General features: G+C 44.4%; 1 protein-coding gene across 1 annotated transcript in view; it reads left to right on the top strand.

Annotated features, from left to right (window-relative positions):
* Positions 1-5,198: 5,198 nt before the first annotated feature.
* Positions 5,199-21,104, top strand: part of tm9sf3 (transmembrane 9 superfamily member 3) — a 134,806-nt gene continuing 118,900 nt past the window's right edge. Inside the window, exon 1 of the mRNA XM_078530542.1 lies at positions 5,199-5,462. Coding sequence (XP_078386668.1) covers positions 5,379-5,462 — 84 coding nt within the window. The 5' untranslated portion in view covers positions 5,199-5,378. The remainder of the gene's footprint in view (positions 5,463-21,104) is intronic.

The following is a 21,104-nucleotide window of genomic DNA, read 5'->3' as shown; positions in this document are numbered from 1 at the left end:
ATTTTTCTTTTCCCGCCTATTTCCATTATTTTGAAATGTATTTCCATCCATTGTTTTATCTCTACCTTTTAGCCTATTTCGATCCCTTCCCCCCACCCCACCCCCACTAGGGCTATCTGTACCTTGCTCGTCCTGCTTTCTACCCTTAATTAGCACATTCCTTAGATAATATCACCACCTTCAACACCTCTTTGTCCTTTTGTCTGTGACATCTTTTGGTTATCTCCACCTATCACTCGCCCTCTATCCAGCTCTTCTTGTGCCCCCCCTCCCCCCCACCCACCTTAAACCAGCTTATATTTCACCTCTTTTCTATTTTTACTTAGTTCTGTTGAAGGGTCATTCGGACTCGAAACGTTAAATGTGTTTCTCTCCACAGATGCTGCCAGACCTGCTGAGTTTTTCCAGGTATTTTTGTTTTTTTCTTGAAAATATAATTACTGATACATTGACACCTTGTACTGTTGGATGCATATCCACTTGTGCATGCTTAAGAGAGGGTATTAACAGGAATGGTGAGGTCCAAGTTGGCAGGTCAGGTGCCAAATGTCACAATCTGCCCCCTCTGCCGACTTCCATTGCAAGAATGGGTATGCATGCTATGACCCACTACAGCATGATGATCAATACGGGTCACACCAGCGGGCATTGGGAACAAACCACCTCCCCCCATTTTCTTCCTCACCCACAGCAGGTAAACCAGCAGCAATACAGAGCAGAGGTTGGCAGTCCTAAAGTTTAGCATATTGAGCATAACTTGCAGGGTACTTGAAACGAAGCTTGATGAAGACAAATTCTGAGGAAGAGAATGAGGATAATGATGAATCCAAACAAATTATACTAGTCACAAGGAGTTTTAGTCCTGTGATGAATGTATTCATCTCAGGCTCCTTTAACTATGCTGTACCAGATAACACTTGCACTTCAACAGTATGTGGAACAGATTGTATAAAATGCTGTGAGGATCAACACAATGTTAATGAGTATACAAGTACTACTTACTTAATGTATTATGATGACAACACATTGAGGTCACTAAAGAGAGTTGACTCGCTCACTTTTCCAGAACTGCTTCATCCAATCCAGGGTTGCGGGTTATACTAAAGAGAGTTACAATTCCAAGTTATAATAGTTGGTCATTCAGAGGGCATTTAAGAGTCAACCACGTTGCTGTGGGTCTGGAGTCACACGGAGGCCAGAGCAGGTAAGGACGGCAGATTTCCTTCCCTAAAGGGGATTAGTGAACCAGATGGGGTTTTGATGACATAAAAACTGAAAATGCTGCAAAACCTCAGCAGGTCTGACAGCATCTGTGGGGAGAGATAAACAGAGTTAACGTTTCGAGTCCGTATGACTCTTCTTCAGAGCTAAAGAGAAGTAGAAATGTGATGAAATTTATACTGTTTAAGGGGATGGAGCAGGTGAAGCTGGATAGAAGGTGATAGGTGGGGGCTAAGGAGAGATTGGCAAAGATGTCATGGAAAAAAAGACAAAGGGAGTGTTAATGGTGGTGATAAGGACTAAAGAAGGTGCTAATAGTGTCATAAATGTAAGAAAGCAGAATGTGTGAATAGTAGAACAAGAGTCAGCACTTTGTGAAAGAACAACATAGAACAAGTAACAGACGACCCTTTTGGGGGTGGGGTGGAGAGGGGCGGTGGATGGGGAAAAGGGATAGAAAAAGGGAATTAAAAAAGGGGATAAAATAATAAATAAATGAATAAAAATGAAAGTAAGTGGATAAAAAATAAAAATAAATTTTAAAAATAGGGATTAAAAAGGGGTGAAGATGGAGGAGAGAGTTCATGGACTGATGTTGTTGAACTCAATATTCAGCCCGGAAGGCTGTAAAGTGCCTAGTTGGAAGATGAGGTGCTGTTCCTCCAGTTTGTGTTGAGCTTCACTGGAACAATGCAGCAAGCCAAGGACGGACATGTGGGAATGAGAGCAGGGTGGAGTGTTAAAATGGCAAGCGACAGGGAGGTCTGGATCATACTTGCATGCCTTTGGGGGTGAGGTGGGGGAGGGGATGGTGGTTGGGGAAAAGGGATAAAAAGGGGATAAAGCAATGAATAAATAAATGCTTGGGTTTTATGACAATGATTCTGTGGTCGTCATTAGACTTTTAATTCCAGATTTTTTATTGAATTCAAATTTCACCATCTGCCATGTTGGGGTTTGAGCCCAGGTCTGAGATAATTACCCTGCGATTGGCCGGATTGCTAGTCCAGTGACAATACCACTACATTACCACTTCTGCACAGTGCATTCCAGACCCTAGCCACTCGCTGTGTGACAAAAGATTTTTCTCCTACCACTTTTGCTTCTTTGTCGCTTACTTTAAATCGGTGCCCTCTCACTCCCAATCCTTTCACAAGTGGGGACAGTTTCTCCCAATCTACTCTGCCCAGACCCCTCATGATTTTGAACACCTCTATCAAATTTCCTCTCAGCCTTCTTTTCTCTAAGGAAAACAGTCCAAACTTCTCCAGGCTATCTTCATAACTGAAGTGGTTCCTCATACCTGGAACCACTCTCACGAATCTTTTCTGCACTTTCTCTAATGCTTTCACATCTTTCCTAAAGTGTGGTGCCCAGAACTGGAAGCAATACTCTAGCTGAGGCCAAACTAGTGTCCTATACAAGTTCTACATAAGCTCCTTGCTTTTGTACTCCATGCCCCTATTAATAAAGCCTGGGATTCTGTATGCTTTATTAACTGCTCTCTCAACCTGTGCTGTCACCTTCATTGACTTATGCACATATACACTCAGATCCCTCTGCTCCTGTACCCCCTTGTGCCCTTTATTTTATATTGTCTATGTTCATCCTACCAAAATGATTTACTCCACATTTCTCAGCGTTAAACTTCATCTGCTACCTGTCCACCCATTCCACCAACTTGTCCATGTCCCTTTGAAGTTCTACACTATCCTCCTCACAGTTCACAATGCTTCCAACTTACATATCATCTACAAAGATTGCAATTGTGCCCTGTACATGAAAGTCTAGGTTGTTGATATGTTTCAGGAAAAGCAAGGATCTCATCACTAACCCCTTGGCAACTCCACTACAAACCTTTCTCCAGCCAAAAAAAAAAATCCATTCACCACTACTCTCTGTTTCCTGTCAATCAGCCAATTCTGTGTCCATATTGCTACTGTCCCTTTTATTCCATGAGCTCACTTTGCTCACATGTCTGGCGTGTGGCACTGTATCAAGTGCTTTTTCGAAGTTCCCTTTAGAAGATTTCTTTGGGGACTGTGCAGTTCTGGTCGCCACGTTATAGGAAGGATGTGATTGCGCTAGAGAGGGTGCAGAGGAGATTCACCAGGATGTTGCCTGGGCTGGAGCGTTTCAGCTATGAAGAGAGACTAGATAGGCTGGGGTTGTGTTCCTTAGAGCAGAGAAGGCTGAGGGGGGACCTGATTGAGGTGTATAAAATTATGAGAGGCATAGATAGGGGTGGATAGGAAGAAACTATTCCCCTTAGTGGAGGGGTCAATAACCAGGGGGCATAAATTTAAGGTAAGGGGCAGGAGGTTTAGAGGGGATTTGAGAAAAAAAATTTCACCCAGAGGGTGGTAGGTATCTGGAACTCGCTGCCTGAACCCTCACAACATTTAGGGAGTATTTAGATTAAACCTTAAAATGCCATAGCATACAAGGCTACAGGCCAAGTGCTGGAAAATGGGATTAGAGCAGATAGGGGCTTGTTGACTGGTGTGGACATGATGGGCTGAAGGGCCTCTTTCCGTGCTGTAAAACTCTATGGCTCTATGGCTCTGTAACCATTCATGGCCTGCTCACCTAAGTTGAATTTTCTGGAGTGTGGTCTCCACACTATTGAACCCAGCATGATGGAGAACTTCATTGATTTGTGATTTTGTCCTGCCATTGAATTCTCATGATGGACCTCAGGTGACTTTGTGGAAGAGTTACAGAGCTTTGATGTGGCACCTATAGCATACCCAGGATTCTGTGCTATACAGCAGGGTGGTAAGGGCACTGGCCTGGTAGAGAGCAAACTACCAAGGCATGAGAGCCTCGAGACTGGTGCCATCCATGGCCATTGCTGGTGCTTCATTGTGTGTCTGGTACTGGCTGAAACATAACTTTGGTCTTGGAGACACTGATTCAAAGTCCAACATTTTGACAGCACTCAACAATTTTTGCCATAGTCTGGACGTCTTCCTTGTGGTGGGCAGCTCAGGCACAGTCATCTCCGATTACTGCTCTGTGTGATGGTGGAGGAACGCAGTCTGCAGAGATTGAAGAGATTCCCTGAAGAGGATTACAACTTTAGGATGTTGATGCCCGCAGGCACATCTCTGTGGGTTTCCTGAAGGAAAGGAGAGATTAAAGAATTGGGGAGCCATGACCACAAAGGGCAGCGGATATCTCACCACAGACACAAACAGGTCCAACCATGTACATTAGGCAGTAGGTACGGGATTCTGATTTCGGAGATGGTGCTTACGTTATGAGGGGGTAATGTTTATGTTAATAGAGAATGTATTTATGTTAATGAAGTGGTGCTATGTTAATGAGGGGGTGGTGTTTATGTTAATAAGGGGGTGGTGTTTATGTTAATGAGGGGGTGGTGTTCATGTTAATGAGGGGGTGGTGTTTATGTTAACAAGGGGGTGGTGTTTATGTTAATGAGGGGTGTTGTTTATGTTAATAAGGGGTGGTGTTTATGTTAATGAGGGGGTGGTGTTTATGTTAATAAGGGGTGGTGTTTATGTTAATGAGGGGGTGGTGTTTGTTAATGAGGGGGTGGTGTTTATGTTAATGAAGAGGTGGTGTTTATGTTAATGAAGAGGTGGTGTTTATGTTAATGAGGGGGTGGTGTTTATGTTAATGAGGGGGTGGGGTTTACAATACTATGGGTAGAGCTGCTGCTCGCATTGGACACAGAACTGAGCTGGAGAGGAGGCGGTGCTGGTGTTTACCTGTTGGAGCTCCCAAGCCCCGCCCTTAATCTCTGGCCCCGCCCACAGCGCTGTTAACCCCGCCCACGTCGCTACTGGCCCCTCCCCCCGCCCGGATTTCCGAACCCGCCCCGGGCGCTGGGTCATCGTCTCCGACGCTAGCGGCCCCGCCCCTGGCGCTGTTAACCCCGCCCCCCCCACCCTCCCCGGATCCCTGTCGCCACCCCCGCGCGCCTGCGTGCTCCGCGGAGTACCCGATGACGTGGCGGTGCCGGAGCGGCGGGCTTGTGGCGCGCGCCTCCTGAGGCCGAGCAGCGCGAGGCGGGGCCGGAGCGGGAGCCGGAGCCGGAGCCACCGAGAGCCTCAGGCCCAGCGCCCCGACAGAGACAAGCCCAGGGACAGCCCAGCCCCGTCAGAGCGGCAGCACCGAGCACAGCCGCCCACATGGCCCCCTGGAAACTGCCGCTCCTGCTGGCCTGTGTCGGCCTCAGTGTCCTGAGGGCCCGGGCGGATGAGCACGATCACACGGTAAGAGGCGAGGGGGTGAGGCGAGGCCCGGGCCCGGGCCGCCGGGGTGTGTGGGGGGGGGGAGAGGAGGAGGCCCCGGCGAGGGGAGGCAGGCCCGCCGGCCGGGGGAAGCAGCTCGGCCCGATCCTGCCTCTCGCTGTCAGGCCCGGTGGCGAAGGCCCCGCTCAGCCCCCGGGCTCGGGTGGTTGGCCGGTGCCCGCGGCCCTGTCAGCGGATTCCGCTCCCCGCCGCTGACCTTGTGCCGCTGGGGTTGGGGTTGGGGGGGAGACACCCCCCTCCCCTGGAGCCGGCCTGGGGCCAGGGTCCCGGGTCCCAGTTGCCCTGGAGCTGGAGCCTGTAATGGTGGCGGTGACAGCAGGGATGTGACGGATAGAAAAGCCTTTCCATTTCCTTGTTGCATCTCCAGTTACTAACCTGGGCCATGAGGTGTGTGGGGCTGCTTGACCCTTGGGTGTCTTTGGGTGACTGGCTGGAGTGGGTAAGGATTTGCAATTGTCCATCCTTGAATTGCAAACCCAGACAGGACCTCATTGCACCCACATTGGCTGCAAAAGTTATCAGGTGGGCTGCAGGTAACCCAGACAGGCACATCCCCTATAACGATTTGCTCTCGTACTTGTAAAGCATTGGAAGTAACTCCATGAAACTCCCCCTCCAAAAGACATGCAACATGAACATTCGTGGCCAGCTTGGACAGGTCCGTGGTTTTGAGAAAGCTCTGGTTGCTCTGGAGATGGAAGTTGCACCTTGGTTTCTGTGCTGCTAAGATGTTGGGGGGTGAGGGACAGGGTTGTGCTAAATGTGGTGTTTCTCACTGTTGAACAGCTTGTTGCCAATCATTTGACCAGGTTGTGGAGAGCAGCAACTTAAAGGCTGAGTGTGCCATTGCATAATTATGGCCTTGAGCGGGAAAAAAAAAACTGGAGATAGCACAGGGCCCGAATGACAGATGGTGAAGATAGAAGGAATGGTGGGGCAGTGGATTGTCATTCTGATCTGTAAAATGAAAAAACAATGCCCAGAGACTCAATGTCTCCCCATGGAAATATGTGGTTATACTGTTCACAGTCTCAGTATAACTAACCATTCAAAATTAACCATTGTTCAGTATTAGCTAAACATTAAAATCCCCAGTAAATCAAGTGTGCACATATAAGCTAAACCTCCTTGCTCTTTGAGGGGCTTTAGTTATTCAGTTCTTGTAACCACATGATGTGAAATACTGGCATTTACATAAACAATTTTTGTATACTTTGTCCTCAAGCTAAGGCATGTTAACAAAAGAGAATGAACCATCTATGTTGGCACTCACTGTTGCCATTACATTCTACCAGGTCAGGTTACTGCAGAGTAAATCTCCCCTCTGTCGCAACCTCTGGGCAAAATCTCTTCCACCATCTGATATTCTTTCACATCCAGGTCCGTGCTGTGGCCAAGAACGATTGCTGGTTTAGCATCGGGTCACGAATTTGTCCTGTAGGCTGATGCCCATTAGAAACTGGATTGAGATTCCCCCAAAAGCATTTGAATTGCAAATCCTTCAGCTAGCAAACAGCCCACTTTGCCTTGCATCCATTTAGGCTGAACAGGATAGTACTGGAAATTGGAGCCAGGTTGATCCTCTGTGGCAGACATGATAATCCAATACCTGAACCAGGCAGGTCCATAGTATTCCAGGACACTGCCCATAACTGTCCAGCAAGCCCGATTTATTGGAACCAGAAGTTGGGAGACTCTTGTGGTGAGGGCCTGTGATTCTTTCCAGTTGTTTCCGTATTGTTCTGTAAGCCGGTGTCTGCAATTGTTTGAGAATTTTTGGCTTGAACATGTAATGGGCAGATTACAAGTACAGCGTGGTAGTACACTCCGTGTCTTTGCTTGGTTCAACGGGGTAAAGTGGATTTAACAACTGTGCTGCCCAGCACTCATTAGTTGATGTGTGGTTTCATTCAGAAATTGTACTTGTTTTATCTACAATCTTTTAGATTATGATAAGTATTGCTGGTAAGATTGCATTCTCAGAACAACAATGTAGGGAACTAATGATGCTTACCCAGCCCTAGAAGAGTATTATTGTTTTTATTACATGTGCAGCAATTCCAGTATATCATACAGATGGTACACCAGTTTAGTATACACATTTTATTTAGTCATCCCTTTTTGCTCTAGCTCAGAATTACATGGTAATAAATGAATATGGCATGATAGATCAGGTGCTAAAACAGAGATGGTGCTCCTGAACTAGCACTTTACACCCAGATGGAGTGGGTGGAATTGCACTAACAAGACATGCAAACATGACTATTGATAATGCATTCAAAACCTTGGAATATCTATTTACTCATCATTCCTGTCCTATTTACATCAAAGATACTCGGTAAAATGTAACATTTCATCTTGCAAATTATTGTGAACAGCTTGACACTGTTTAGGAGGAATGGTATACTGGTGATTATAAGAACATAGCTTTGTACATGAAAAGCAGACCAGTGATCATTGGCATAGTTATATGTTGTATTGCACATTAGCTTGTAATCAAGATAAATTGGGTCAAGCACAGTGCAAAATGAATGGATCGAATGTGAAGAAGGGAGTTTCTTTATTGAGCAAGGTGAACTGACACCTCATTATGTCGGACATCAGACTGAAGAGATGAGTAGAAAAGACAAGGTAAATCAGGAACTGCTGTTAGGTGATGTCAAGCTTTAAATTGAAACTCATGGGTTGTTAAAGTATGGAAGGTTGGGGAAGATAGTTTCAAAACTTGAGATACTGAAGTGAAATAAGCCACAGTAGGAAAATATTAAGTGGAACTTAATTTCAGAAGAGGCTCTGGGAAGCAGGGAAGGCAGGCAAAAAGAAAATAAAACACAATCTGAGAAAACAGCTTCTTGTGTCCCAAATGCCCCAAAGTTTGTCACTGTTATGCAGGTAGATACAGCAACCATTCTGAACGCAGCAAGGTCCCACAGATGGGTGATGACTAGTTAATCTATTTTTATGGTAACACTCAACAGATCAGGCAGCATCTGTGGAGAAAGCAAAAAGAAAACATTTCAGATATAATCTTCACAACTGGAAGGAATTACAGATGCACAGCTCATAAGGAAGAATAGAGCAAGGGAAAAGTATTGTGAAGGCCACATACAGTATACAGTAAAAGAAAAATGATTTATAAAATGATGAGGTGGAGAACAGGAAATAGTTAAATGACAAATTATAGTGTAAAGCATTTTGGTTTTTTTTTCAAATTTCTAGTATCAGCTATTCTTGTTGGTGATGATTGAGGAAAGGATGTTTGCTAAGAGAATGTCTTGCTTGAATTAGTGCTATGAAATCTTTTAAAACCCACCTGAACCACTGGAATAAACTGATAGGCCTTGGTTTAACATCTTCTCCAGGAAGGTACTTCTAACAATTCCCTCAATACTGCATTGGAGTCTCGGCTTAGATTGTGTTCAAGTCCTGTACTGGGGGAAGAAGTGAGAGATATTGGGCCTTATTTCCTAATGACCCAATGTTTTTATCACCTTAGCATGGCAGTTGCATTTAATCTGAAAATTAGTCTGGATGGGTTTTTTTGAGGCTGGAGAAAATGAAGTGTGTGACCTGAGCAAAATGAGACTCTGTATGGAATGAAACTTTCACAAGGGGGGGTGCTAGGAAGACATTTGACAAATGGCAAACAGAGAATTTAAAAATTAGTCTTTAAAAGAGAATGTTTGTCTTGGAGCAGAATATTCAAACTAGCCCATAGGCAGTTGTCCTCAACCCCTGACCAAGCTCAGCCATTCACCAATTTGTGCTTCTGTTTATATTCACTGGTTTTTCTGCTTTAAATGTTATAGACCTAGAGGTTTAGAAGGGGTTGTTTTGACAGTGGTGTGACATCGCTAGGTAAAAACACCAAGATCTGTTAATTTGCATATTTTGTGATGCAAATTAATCAGGGCATTGACTTCAAATTTGTTTGACTCCTGCATCTAATTGGCCATTGAAAACTAAAAAGCTTAAGACACTCCCCTAGAAAAATGTATAGGAGATCTAAAGAGATTGATTGCCAGTGTTTCAAATCTGGGTTTGTCACAAGTTTCTTATCTGGTTCAGTGGAGGCTGTTGCTCTTATAAGTGGACCCCAAGGCCCCTTTTATACCAGCATTGACTCACAATGTCCAATATCTCCTCATAGGATAGTGTAGTGGTATAACAGTGTCCCACACTGTCTCTGCACATGCCCACGCACGTGTTTCTACAACCTCTCAGCTTCTGGACAATTTGTATTTTAGGGCAGCCAGGCCAGAACAAGCATTCAGATGTTTTATTTCTCAAGACTGCAATTGAATGTATAGATCAATATATATTATAACTTTCACAGAATTTAATGAGTACAACTTGTTTTTGCATGATCTAAAATGAGAATAATTCTGCTTTCCGACATTGGTGGATCATCTTGCTTGAGTTGATGAAGTAACTTTTATCACTGCTGTTGCATCCTGACCTCCTGATCCTGGACAGAAATCTGTGCTAACAGCTTTCAGTTAAAAGGACTGTCTATCAATGTGTGTTCAACATACAAATTAGGAGCAGGGGTAGGCCACCCAGCCCCTAGAACCTCCTCCGCCATTCAATAAGATCATGGCTGATCTGAATATAACCTCAACCCCACATTCCTGACAACCTCCAATAACCTTTCACTCCTTTGTTAATCAGGAATCTATCTAGCTCTGCCTTAAAAATATTCAAGGACTCTGCTTCCACTGCCTTTTGAGGAAGTGTTCCAAAGACACACAGAATCACAGAGCACAAGAGGCCCTTCGGCCCATCGAGTCTGCACCGTCACGTGAGAAACACCTGACCTACCTGCCTAATCCCATTTACCAGCACTTGGGCCATAGTCTTGAATGTTATGACATGCCAAGTGCTCATCCAGGTACTTTTTAAAGGATGTGAGGCAAGCCTCCTCCACCACCCTCCCAGGCAGCGCATTCCAGACCGTCACCACCCCCTAGGTAAAAAAAAGTTTTTCCTCACATCCCCCTTAAACCTTCTGCCCCTCACTTTGAACTTATGCCCCCTTGTGACTGACCCTTCAACTAAGGGGAACAGCTGCTCCCTATCCACCCTGTCCATGCCCCTCATAATCTTGTACACCTCGATCAGGTTGCCTCTCAGTCTTCTCTGCTCCAACGAAAACAACCCAAGTCTATCCAACCTCTCTTCATAACTTAAATGTTTCATCCCAGGCAACATCCTGGTGAATCTCCTCTGCACCCCGTCCAGTGCAATCACATCCTTCCTATAATGTGGTGACCAGAACTGCACACAGTACTCCAGCTGTAGCCTCACCGAGGTTCTATACAACTCCAACATGACCTCCCTACTTTTGTAATCTATGCCTCAATTGATAAAGGCAAGTGCCCCGTATGCCTTTTTCACCACCCCACTAACATGCCCCTCCGCCTTCAGAGATCTATGGAGACACACTCCAAGGTCCCTTTGTTCCTCAGAACTTCCTAGTGTGGTGCCGTTCATTGAATACTTCCTTGTCAAATTACTCCTTCCAAAGTGTATCACCTCACACTTTTCAGGGTTAAATTCTTTCTGCCACTTATCCGTCCATTTGACCATCCCGTCTATATCTCCTGTAGCCCAAGACACTTAACCTCACTGTTAATCTCCCGGCCAATCTTTGTGTCATCCACAAACTTACTAATCCAACCCCCCACATAGTCTTCTATGTCGTTTATATAAATGACAAATAATAGGGGACCCAGCACAGATCCCTGTGGTACGCCACTGGACACTGGCTTACAGTCACTAAAGCATCCTTCTGTCATCACCCTCTGTCTCCTACAACTAAGCTAATTTTGAATCCACCTTATCAAATTACCCTCTATCCCATGTGCCTTTGCCTTCTTTATAAGTCTCCCATGTGGGACCTTGTCAAAGACTTTGCTGAAATCCATATAAACTACATCAACTGCACTATCCTCATCTACACACCTGGTCACCTCCTCAAAAAATTCAATCAAATTTGTTAGGCATGACCTCCCTCTAACAAAGCCATGCTGACTATCCCTGATCAAACCTTGCCTCTCCAAGTGGAGATAGATACTCCCCTTCAGAATTTTCTCCAATAGTTTCCCTACCACTGACGTGACACTCACTGGCCTGTAGTTCCCTGGCTTCTCTCTATAACCCTTCTTAAATAGCGGAACCACATTAGTTGTTCTCCAGTCCTCTGGCACTTCTGCCGTGGCCAGAGAGGAATTAAAAATTTGGGTCAGAGCCCTTGCGATCTCCTCCCTTGCCTCCCTCAGCAGTCTGGGACACAAATCATCCCGACCTGGAGATTTGTCCACTTTTAAGCCTGCCAACACCTCCAATACCTTGTCACTTCCTATATCAATTTGCTTAAGAACCTCGCAGTCTCTCTCCCCGAGTTCAATACTTTCATCCTCATTCTCTTGAGTGAAGACGGATGTGAAGTATTCATTCAACACTCTAGCGATGTTCTCTGGCTCCACCCATAGATTGCCCCCTTGGTCCCTTATGGGCCCTACTCTTTCCCTGGTTATCCTCTTCCCATTGATATACTTATAGAATATCTTGGGATTTTCCCTACTTTTGCCAGCCAGAGCTTTCTCATATCCCCTCTTTGCTCTCCTAATTGCTTTCTTAAGCTCCACCCTGCACTTTCCGTACTCCACTAATGCCTCTGCTGATTTGCTTCCCTTGTACCTGCTAAAAGCCTTGCTTTTCCTTCTCACCATAGCCTGAATATTTCTGGTCATCCATGGTTCTCTGGGCTTGTTACTCCTTCCTATCACCCTAGAGGGAACATGTTGAGCCTGTACCCTCCCCATTTCCTTATTGAACACCCTCCACTGTTCCTGTGTAGATTTCCCCACAAGTAACTGTTCCCAGTCTACCTTGGCCAGATCCTGCCTTATTTTACTAAAATCCACTCTCCCCCAATCCAAAACATTTTTTTGCAACTTGTCGATTTCTTTGTCCATAACAAACTTAAACTGTACCATGTTGTAGTCGCTATCACTAAAATGCTCACCCACCACCACCTCAGCCACCAGTCCGGCTTCATTCCCCAGAATTAGGTCCAGCAATGCACCGTCCCTTGTTGGACCCTCTACATATTGACCTTAAAAGTTCCCCTGTACACATTTCAAGAAATCCACTCCATCCAAGCCCTTAACACTATGTCTATCCCAATTAATGTTGGGAAAGTTGAAATCACCTAATATAATTACCCTATTGTTATTGTTTTTACACACTTCCACAAATTGTGCACATATTTACTCCTCAATTTCTAGCTGACTATCTGGGGGTCTTTAATCACCTAATAATGCGGTTGCCCCTTTTTTATTCCTGAGCTCTACCCACAAAGCTACATTCGATGCTCCCTCCAAGATACCATCTCTCCTTATTGCAGTAACGGACTCCTTAGCTAAAAATGCAATGCCTCCTCCTCTTTTAACCCCTCCCCTGTCTCGCCTGAAGATTCTATATCCCGGAATGTTGAGCTGCCAATCCTGCCCTTCCCTCAACCATGTCTCAGTGATGGCTAGTGTATCACAATTCCACATGTCAATCCTCACCTTAACTCATCCGTTTTACCTGTAATACTCATGGCATTAAAATAGAGGCCATCCAGCCTTGCCTTAATCCCTTGAAGCTTAGTGCAGCTGTACTCCCTCTGACTTGATTGTTTTACTGTATTATGATGTGTCCCTATTCTGCTAACATTGTGCCCCCTCCCCCTGCCAAATTAGTTTAAACTCCTCCCAACAGCACTAGCAAACCCGCCCGCAAGGATGTTAGTCCCGCTCTGGCTCAGATGTAGACCGTCCCGCTTGTACAGGTCCCACCTTCCCCAGAAACGGTCCCAGTGATCCAGGAATCTAAAACCCTCCCTCCTGCACCAACTCTTAAGCCATGTATTCATCTGCGCTATTCTCCTATTTCTGAGCTCGCTAGCACATGGCACTGGGAGGTCTTGCTTTTTAGTCTACTGCCTAACTCCTGGAATTCTTGATGCAAGACCTCATCCCTCTTTCTACCTATGTCATTGGTACCAACATGTACCATGACCTCTGCCTTATCACCCTCCCTGTTCAGGATGCCCTGCAGCCATTCAGTGACATCCCTGACCCTGGCACCAGGGAAGCAACATTCCATCCTGGGATCACTTTGACGGCCACAGTAGCGCCTATCTGTTCCCCTGACTATAGAATCCCCTATTACTATTGCTCTTCCTCCCCTCCTGTGCAGACAAGCTGCTTATGGTGCCAGGAAGCTTGGCTCTGTCCGCACTCCCTGGAGGAACCAGCACCCTCATCAGCCTCTAAAACGGAATACCGATTTGCGAGCGGGACCCCAGGGGACTCCTGAACTACCTGCCTGTTTCTCTTGGACTGCCTGGTAGTCACCCATTCCCCTCCTTCCTCCCTCAAGTCCCTTCATCTGCAGTGTGACCACCTCTCTAAACGTGCTATCCACGATGCTGTCAGACTCGCAGATGCTCCACAGTGTCCCCAGTCGCCGTTCCAGCTCTGAAACCCGAGCTTCCAGGAGCTGCAGCTGGACACACTTCCTGCACACATGCTGGTCCCGGGCACTGGAAATGTCCCCGGCTTCCCACATGGAGCACGAGGAGCACACCACGGCTTTGAGCGCTCCTGCCATGACTTATCCCTTTAAATTAAACCTTTTAAGTCAATTACTTCAGGACCCTTCTTTCCTGATCCTCGTTACTGCAGAGTATACAAACTGTAAACCACAAAAAGACCTTAAACTATAAGCGATTAAAGTAGTAAATACCTTACCCACTACTTACCAGTGATTCCTTTCCCTTGTAGCCTCTACTGCTGCAGCACGCTCTGAAGGTTTAAGAATTTGGACTGCAAGGGAAAAATGCAAAGAGCACTTGTCCCCTGTGCACCGAATTCCGAATACCCACTCTGGCTGTGCCCCACTCAGGATGTGCTCGCTCTCCTGTACGTGTGCAAGCACACTCTACCCACTGAGAGAAAAAAATTCTCATCTCTGTCTTAAATGAGCGACCCTTATTTTTAAACCATGACCCCTAGTTCTAGGTTTTCCCACAAGAGGAAATGCCCTCTCCACATCCACCCTGCCAAGGCCCTTCAGGGTCTTAAAGGTTTGAATTAAGTCGCCTCTTACTTGTCTAGATTCCAGTGGATAGAAGGCTAACCTGTCCAACCTTTCCTCATTAAACAACCTGTCCATTTCTGGTATTAGTAGAGTAAACCTTTTCTGAACTGTTAATGCATTTACATTTTTCCTTAAATAAGGAGACCAGTACTGTACACAGTACTACAGATGTGGTCTCACCAATGCTCTATACAATTGAAGCATAGTCTCCCTACTTTTGTAATCAATTCCCCTCACAATAAATTATAACATTCTATTAGCTTTCCTGATAACTTGCTATACCTGCATACTCGCCTTTTGTGATTCATGCATTAGGACACCCAGATCCCTCTGAATCTCAGAGCTCTGCAATCTCTCACCACTTAGATAATCTTCTTTATGCTTCCTGCCAAAATGAACAATTTCACATTTGCCCACATTATACTCTCATTTGCCAGATCTTTGCCCACTCACTTAACCTATCTATCTTACTTTATAGCCTCCTTATATCCTCTTCACAATTTGCTTTCCTTCCAACTTTGTGTTGTCAGAAAATTTAGCAACCATACCTTTGATCCCTTCACCCAAATCACTTATATAAATTGTAAAAAGTTGAAGTCCCAGCACTGATCCCTGTGGCACACCACTCGTCACATACTGCCAACCAGAAAAAGACCCATTTATGCCAACTGTCTGCTTCTTGTTTCTATCCATACCAATATGTTACCCTCTACACCATGAGCTTTTATTTTTCGCGTTAACTCTTGATGTGGCATTTTATCAAATGCCTTCTGAAAGCCTAAGTACAATACATCCACTGGCTCCCCTTTCTCTACAGCACATGTGACTCCTCCAAAGAACTCCAAATAAATTGGTTAAACATGATTTCCCTTTTACAAAGCCATGTTGACTCTGCCTGATTGCCTTGAATTTTTCTAAGTGCCCTGCTATAACATCTTCAATAGTAGCTTCTAACATTTTTTCTATGACAGATGTTAGGCTAACTGGCCTGTAGCCTCCTGTTTTCTGTCCCCCTCCATCTTTGAATAAAGGAGGTACATTTGCTATTTTCCAATCTAATGGAACCTTCCCCAAATCTTGGGAATTTTGGAAAATTGAAACCAGTGAATCAACTGTCTCACTAGCCACATCTTTCAAGATCTCAGGGTGATGTCCATCCGGACCTGGGGATTTGTCAGCCCGCAGCCCCAACAATTAGCTCAATACCACTTCCCTGGTGATTGTAATTTTTCCCCGAGTGCCTCCCTCCCTTCCATTTCCTGATTTACGGCTATTTCCAGGATGTTACTTGTGTTCTCTATGCTGAAGACTGAAGCAAAATGCCTGTTTAATTCAGCCGCCATCTCCCTACTTTCCATTATCAATTCCCCAGGTGCACTTTCTATAGGACAAATGCTCATTTTGTTAACTTTTCTTATTTAAATATCTATAGAAACCCTTACTATCTGTCTTTATATTACTAGCTAGCTTTCTCACATTCTCTAATTTTTCCCTCCTTATTAATCTTTTTGTCATTCTTTGCCGTTCTTTATACTCTGTCCAATCTTCTGACTTGCCACCCGTCTTGGCGTAATTATAAGCTTTTTCTTTAAGTTTGATGCTGTCCTTGACTTTTTTAGTTAATCACGCATTGGGGCACCCTCCCCTTGGAATTTTTCTTTATCATTGGATTGCATATATTCTGTGTGTCCTGAACTATCCCTTTAAATGTCTGCCACTGAACCTCTGTTGACCTATTCCTTAACCTCATTTGCCAGTTCATTTTAACTAACACTGCTTTCATGCCCTCATCAAGTTTGAAATACTAGTCTTGGACGCACTCGTTTCTCCCTCAAAATGAGTGTAGAATTCAATCATATTATGGTCGCTGCTACACAGGGGTGCCTTCTCTCGGAGGTATCAGTTAATCCTATCTCCTTGCTCAATACCACGCTCAATGGCACATTATAACATTCAAGGCTATGGGCCAAGTGCTGGTAAATGGGATTAGGTAGGTAGGTCAGGTGTTTCTCACGTGTTGGTGCAGACTCGATGGGCCGAAGGGCCTCTTCTGCACTGAGATTCTGTGAATACCAGGTCTAGTATAGCCTGCTGTCTGGTTGGCTCCATAATATGCTGTTCTAAGAAACAACCCGAAAACACTCTATGAACTTCTCATCTACGTTACTTTTGCCAATCTGATTTTTCCAGTCTATATGTAGATTTAAATCAAAGATTGTTGCTGTATCTTTCTGACAAGTTCCCGTTATCTCTTTTGTACTCTGTCCGACTGTGTAGTTACAATTGAGGGGCCTGTACACCACTCCCACGAGTGACTTCTTACCTTTATCATTTCTCATCTCAACCCAAACCGCTCTACATCCTGGTTTCCTGAACTTGGGTCACTCTGCTCTAATGTGTTAATATCATCATTAATTAGCAGAGCCACTCCTCCACCTTTCCCGAACTTCCTGTCCTTCCTAAATGTCACATACCCTTCAATATTCAGGTCCCAGTCTGCCATTTTGTAGCCATGTCTCTGTAAGGGCTCTCAGATTGTAATTCTTTATTTCCATTTGCGCTATCAGTTCATCTCTTTAGTTTGGATTGGATTGCTACCTGTGTTTCGATACAGAGCCTTCAGTTTTTTCCTTTTATTCTTTTTGTAGCGTCCAGCTTTACCTGCTGATATACTCTTAGATTTGTACTCTTTGTCCCTTCCTGTCACTGTCTGTTTATCTTTCCCATACTAATACCTGCGTCTCTTGCCTTATCTCCACTCTTTGGTTTATCACATCTTTCCAAATTTGATCCCTTGCGCCCACTATTCAGTTTAAAACTGTCTCTACTTCCCTAGTTATGTGGCTTGCAAGGACACCAACCCCAGCACGGTTCAGATGTAGACCGTCCCAATGGTAAAGCCCCCAATTTCCCCAGAACTGGTGCCAGTGCCCCACAAATTGGAACCCGCTTCCCACACCAGTCTTTGAGCTATGCATTAATTTCTCTAATCTTAGTTGTCCTATGGCTCAGGTAATAATCCAGAAATTATTACGTTTGAGGTTCTGCTTAATTTGGTGCCTAACTCCTCATATTGACTACGCAGAGCTTCCTTCCTCATCCTTCCTATGTCGTTGGTGCTTACATGGTCCACAACCACTGGATCCGCCCCCCCCTCCCACTACAAGTTCCTCTTCAGCCCTGAGCAGATGTCCCAATCTCTGGCACTGGCTTGGCAACGCAACTGCCTGGACTTTCACTCTTTGGTACAGAGAACTGTGGCACTCCCCCTCACTATTCTGTCCCTACTACCACTACGTTCCTTTTTACTCCCCCCACTTGGGTGGCTTCCTGTACCATGGTGCTATGGTCGGTTTGCTCATCCACCCTGCAGCCTTCATTCTCATCCAAACAAGCTGAGAGAACCTCAGACCTATTGGATAATTGCAGAGGCTCACACGCTTGCCCTCTGGGTCCCCTTACCTGCCTCACTCGCAGTCACCCCCTCCTGTCCCTGACCACTGACCAAATCAGAAGACCCTATCCTAACTGCCTGATACAAAGCATACGGGTAGCTTTCCCCCTCCCTGATGTGTTGCAGAGTCTGCAGCTCAGCCTCCAGCTCAGTAACTCTGAGCTGAAGTTCGTCAAGCCACAAACACTGCAGACGTGTTTGCCCCGGATTGCAGTGTTATCCAGCAGCTTCCATATGCTGCAGCCTTGACACATCACCTGTCCTGCCATCCTTAATGTGTTTTAAGTAATCTCTTAGTTATATTAATTGCTTATTTTGGTTGCTTTCTTTTGTATTTTATTAACCTTACCACCAATTTGTCTATTATTTTAAACCTTGGGGATAGAATAGAACTTATCTACTTACCAGATACTGACCAAACAGCTAGCTCCTTTCCCTGTAGTAGAGCAAGAACCAATTCCTACAGCGTGAGAAAAATGGAAAAGGAAACAAACCCCCACCCCCCCACACACCAAGCGAAGTCCCAGTCTTCACTGTTAGCTCAGCTGCACTCCGTTTGCCTTGGCTGCATTAAAGAACCCTGAATTTACAGTAAACTGAACTGGGGCTACAGCAACCACTACTCAGCTCCTACAGCTGAGAGTGAGTTTACCTTTTCTAAACTGCCAGAAAGAAAGAACTTAGCCTGCTTACACAGAATTTTCCAGTTACTGTTAATTATAGACTAGATTAGAATTTTAAGAGCAAAATTTATACTTAAAATTCCCCCTCTCATCAGACTCTTGAGTCTTCACTAAGTTAGCTCAGCTGCATTCTGTTCAAATCTCTCTAATTTCTTTTTGTTCCCAACTGGAACTTTGGCCAGACAGCCCTAGCTGTGAACTTGAGACTAATCGAAAAATTGCAAGGAGGTATGAAAACTATTCACCAAGGCTCAGCAACCTGCATATAAAAGTCACTAAAAGTAGCAGTGGGAAAATTCAGTTTGAAATTCCTTTAGCCACCATCTTCTTTCCACAGTAATGTGAGGAAACTGAATAAAAAATTAGGTTGTTAGTGGGGATTATAGGGGTTACCTTTTGTAAGCGTAAAAAATATTTTTTCCCATTGCTATTGTCTTTTTGAGGCATGCCCATTTCTCAGAACTAGAGCTTCAATCCAAGATCCTTGAAATTGTGTGAAACTAAATTTCCCAGGGGCCTACCTTGAGCCTTACTCTCTGGTACAGTACATACATGTCCCTGCCTGAATTCTGATATGTTTCTTCACTGGAATCATACAAGCACAGAAGTGGGCCATTCAGTCTCTTTGAAAGAATTATTAAATTAGTTCCATTACTCTGCTCTTTCCCCCACAGCCTTACATTGTTTTCCTTTTCAACTATATCTTTAATTTCTTTTTTGAAAGTTACTGTTGAATCTGCTTCTAGCATCCTTTTAGGCAGTGCATTTTATATCGCAATAACTCAATGTGTACAAGATCTTTCCCCTCATCACCCCACTGGTTTTGTGTCCTTTTGTTGTAACCTTCTGCCATTGGAAATAGTTTCCAATTATTTATCAGAATTCTTCTTCATTTTGAACACCTCATCTCTCCTTAACCTTTGCTTAAACGAGAGCAATCCCAGCTTCTCTATTCCCTTCACATAGTTCAAGTCGCTCATCCCTGGTACTGATGTAGTAAATGTGCCCTGCATCGTCTCTAATGCATGGTGCCTTTCGTAAAGTGTGGTGCTGAGAATTGTACACAGTACTGCATCTGAGGCATAACCAGTGCTTTATAAAAGTTTATAACAATGACTTGCATTTTTAAAGCACCTTTAACGTAGTAAAAAGCCCCAAGGCACATTGTTGAACAAAATTGGAAGTTGTGCCATGTGAGATATTAGGACAGGTAACTAAAAGTTTTTGGTTTCAAAGTTTTTTTTAAGATGCATCTTAAAGGAGGCACGGGAGGTAGAGATGTGCAGTGCTTTCTTGCTTTTTGGTTCTAAAGCCAAGGATTCCGTTTGCTTTTTTTTAAACAGTCTTACCAACTTATTCCGCTTCTGTCAGACACATTTGTGTATATCCTAGCACTCTCTGTTCCAGCAGCCCATTTAAAATTGTAGCATGTAGTTTTGAGAGGCAAACATTTTTGCTGGAACTCTGGATACAGTGATGTGCAGCGCAGTTCCTCCTAATGTTTTTCTATAGTGCCCCCCAGCAAAAAGTGGCATCCATAAGCAGACAGATCTGCTGTGAATCAAAACCTGCAGCCTTACAGTGTTGTCTCAGATAGCGTGTCTGAGACTAACAATTACCTATTTATTGTGATATCAATGGTTGGAAATCATTGGAACATAGGACTTAGGAGTGGAAGTAGGCCATTCAGCCCCACAAGCCTGCTCTGCCATTCAGTAAGATCACAGCTGATCTGGTTGTAGTCTCAGCTCCATTTTCCTGTTTGCTCCCCATAACCATGTGAGATTCCTAGAGTGCTTTTATTATTGTTTTCAAAAGAGGGGATGTACTAAGCAGACAAACCAATGGGCTAAAATTAATAGATTTATTTACAGATGGAATATGCAGAAACAATATGGCACGGCAAGTTACTGAAAGCACAAAACAGGAATAATGCTAGGATAGCATTAAGGATTAAAATACCCATTTCAAACTCTTTGTTACAGTTTGATCATTTTTCCGTAGACCTTTCCAATGCAAGGTTTTACATGGACAATGGAAATATTTAATCCAGAGTTAAGATCTTCAGCAAGAATTGAAGATGAGTAATCAGAGCTTTATTGGTATGTCATGGGAATCCTTTCAAGATAACCTTATTCTTTGAAGGACATGGGAAACATGAGATCAAATTGGAACTCCTGTGTGGGAAAGAATTAATTCAGGATATTAGTTAATTAGTATAAGGGAGGTTAAACCAGCATCTAACCTATGCAGTTTGAGATGTGGAACTGCTTGATGCTGGCATTGAGTTTCCCCATCATTGACATCACCTGC

This window comes from Cetorhinus maximus, chromosome 27 (genome assembly GCF_964194155.1).
Source record: "Cetorhinus maximus chromosome 27, sCetMax3.hap1.1, whole genome shotgun sequence".
NCBI classification, from domain to species: domain Eukaryota; kingdom Metazoa; phylum Chordata; class Chondrichthyes; order Lamniformes; family Cetorhinidae; genus Cetorhinus; species Cetorhinus maximus.
This window is presented reverse-complemented; position numbering and strand designations above follow the sequence as displayed.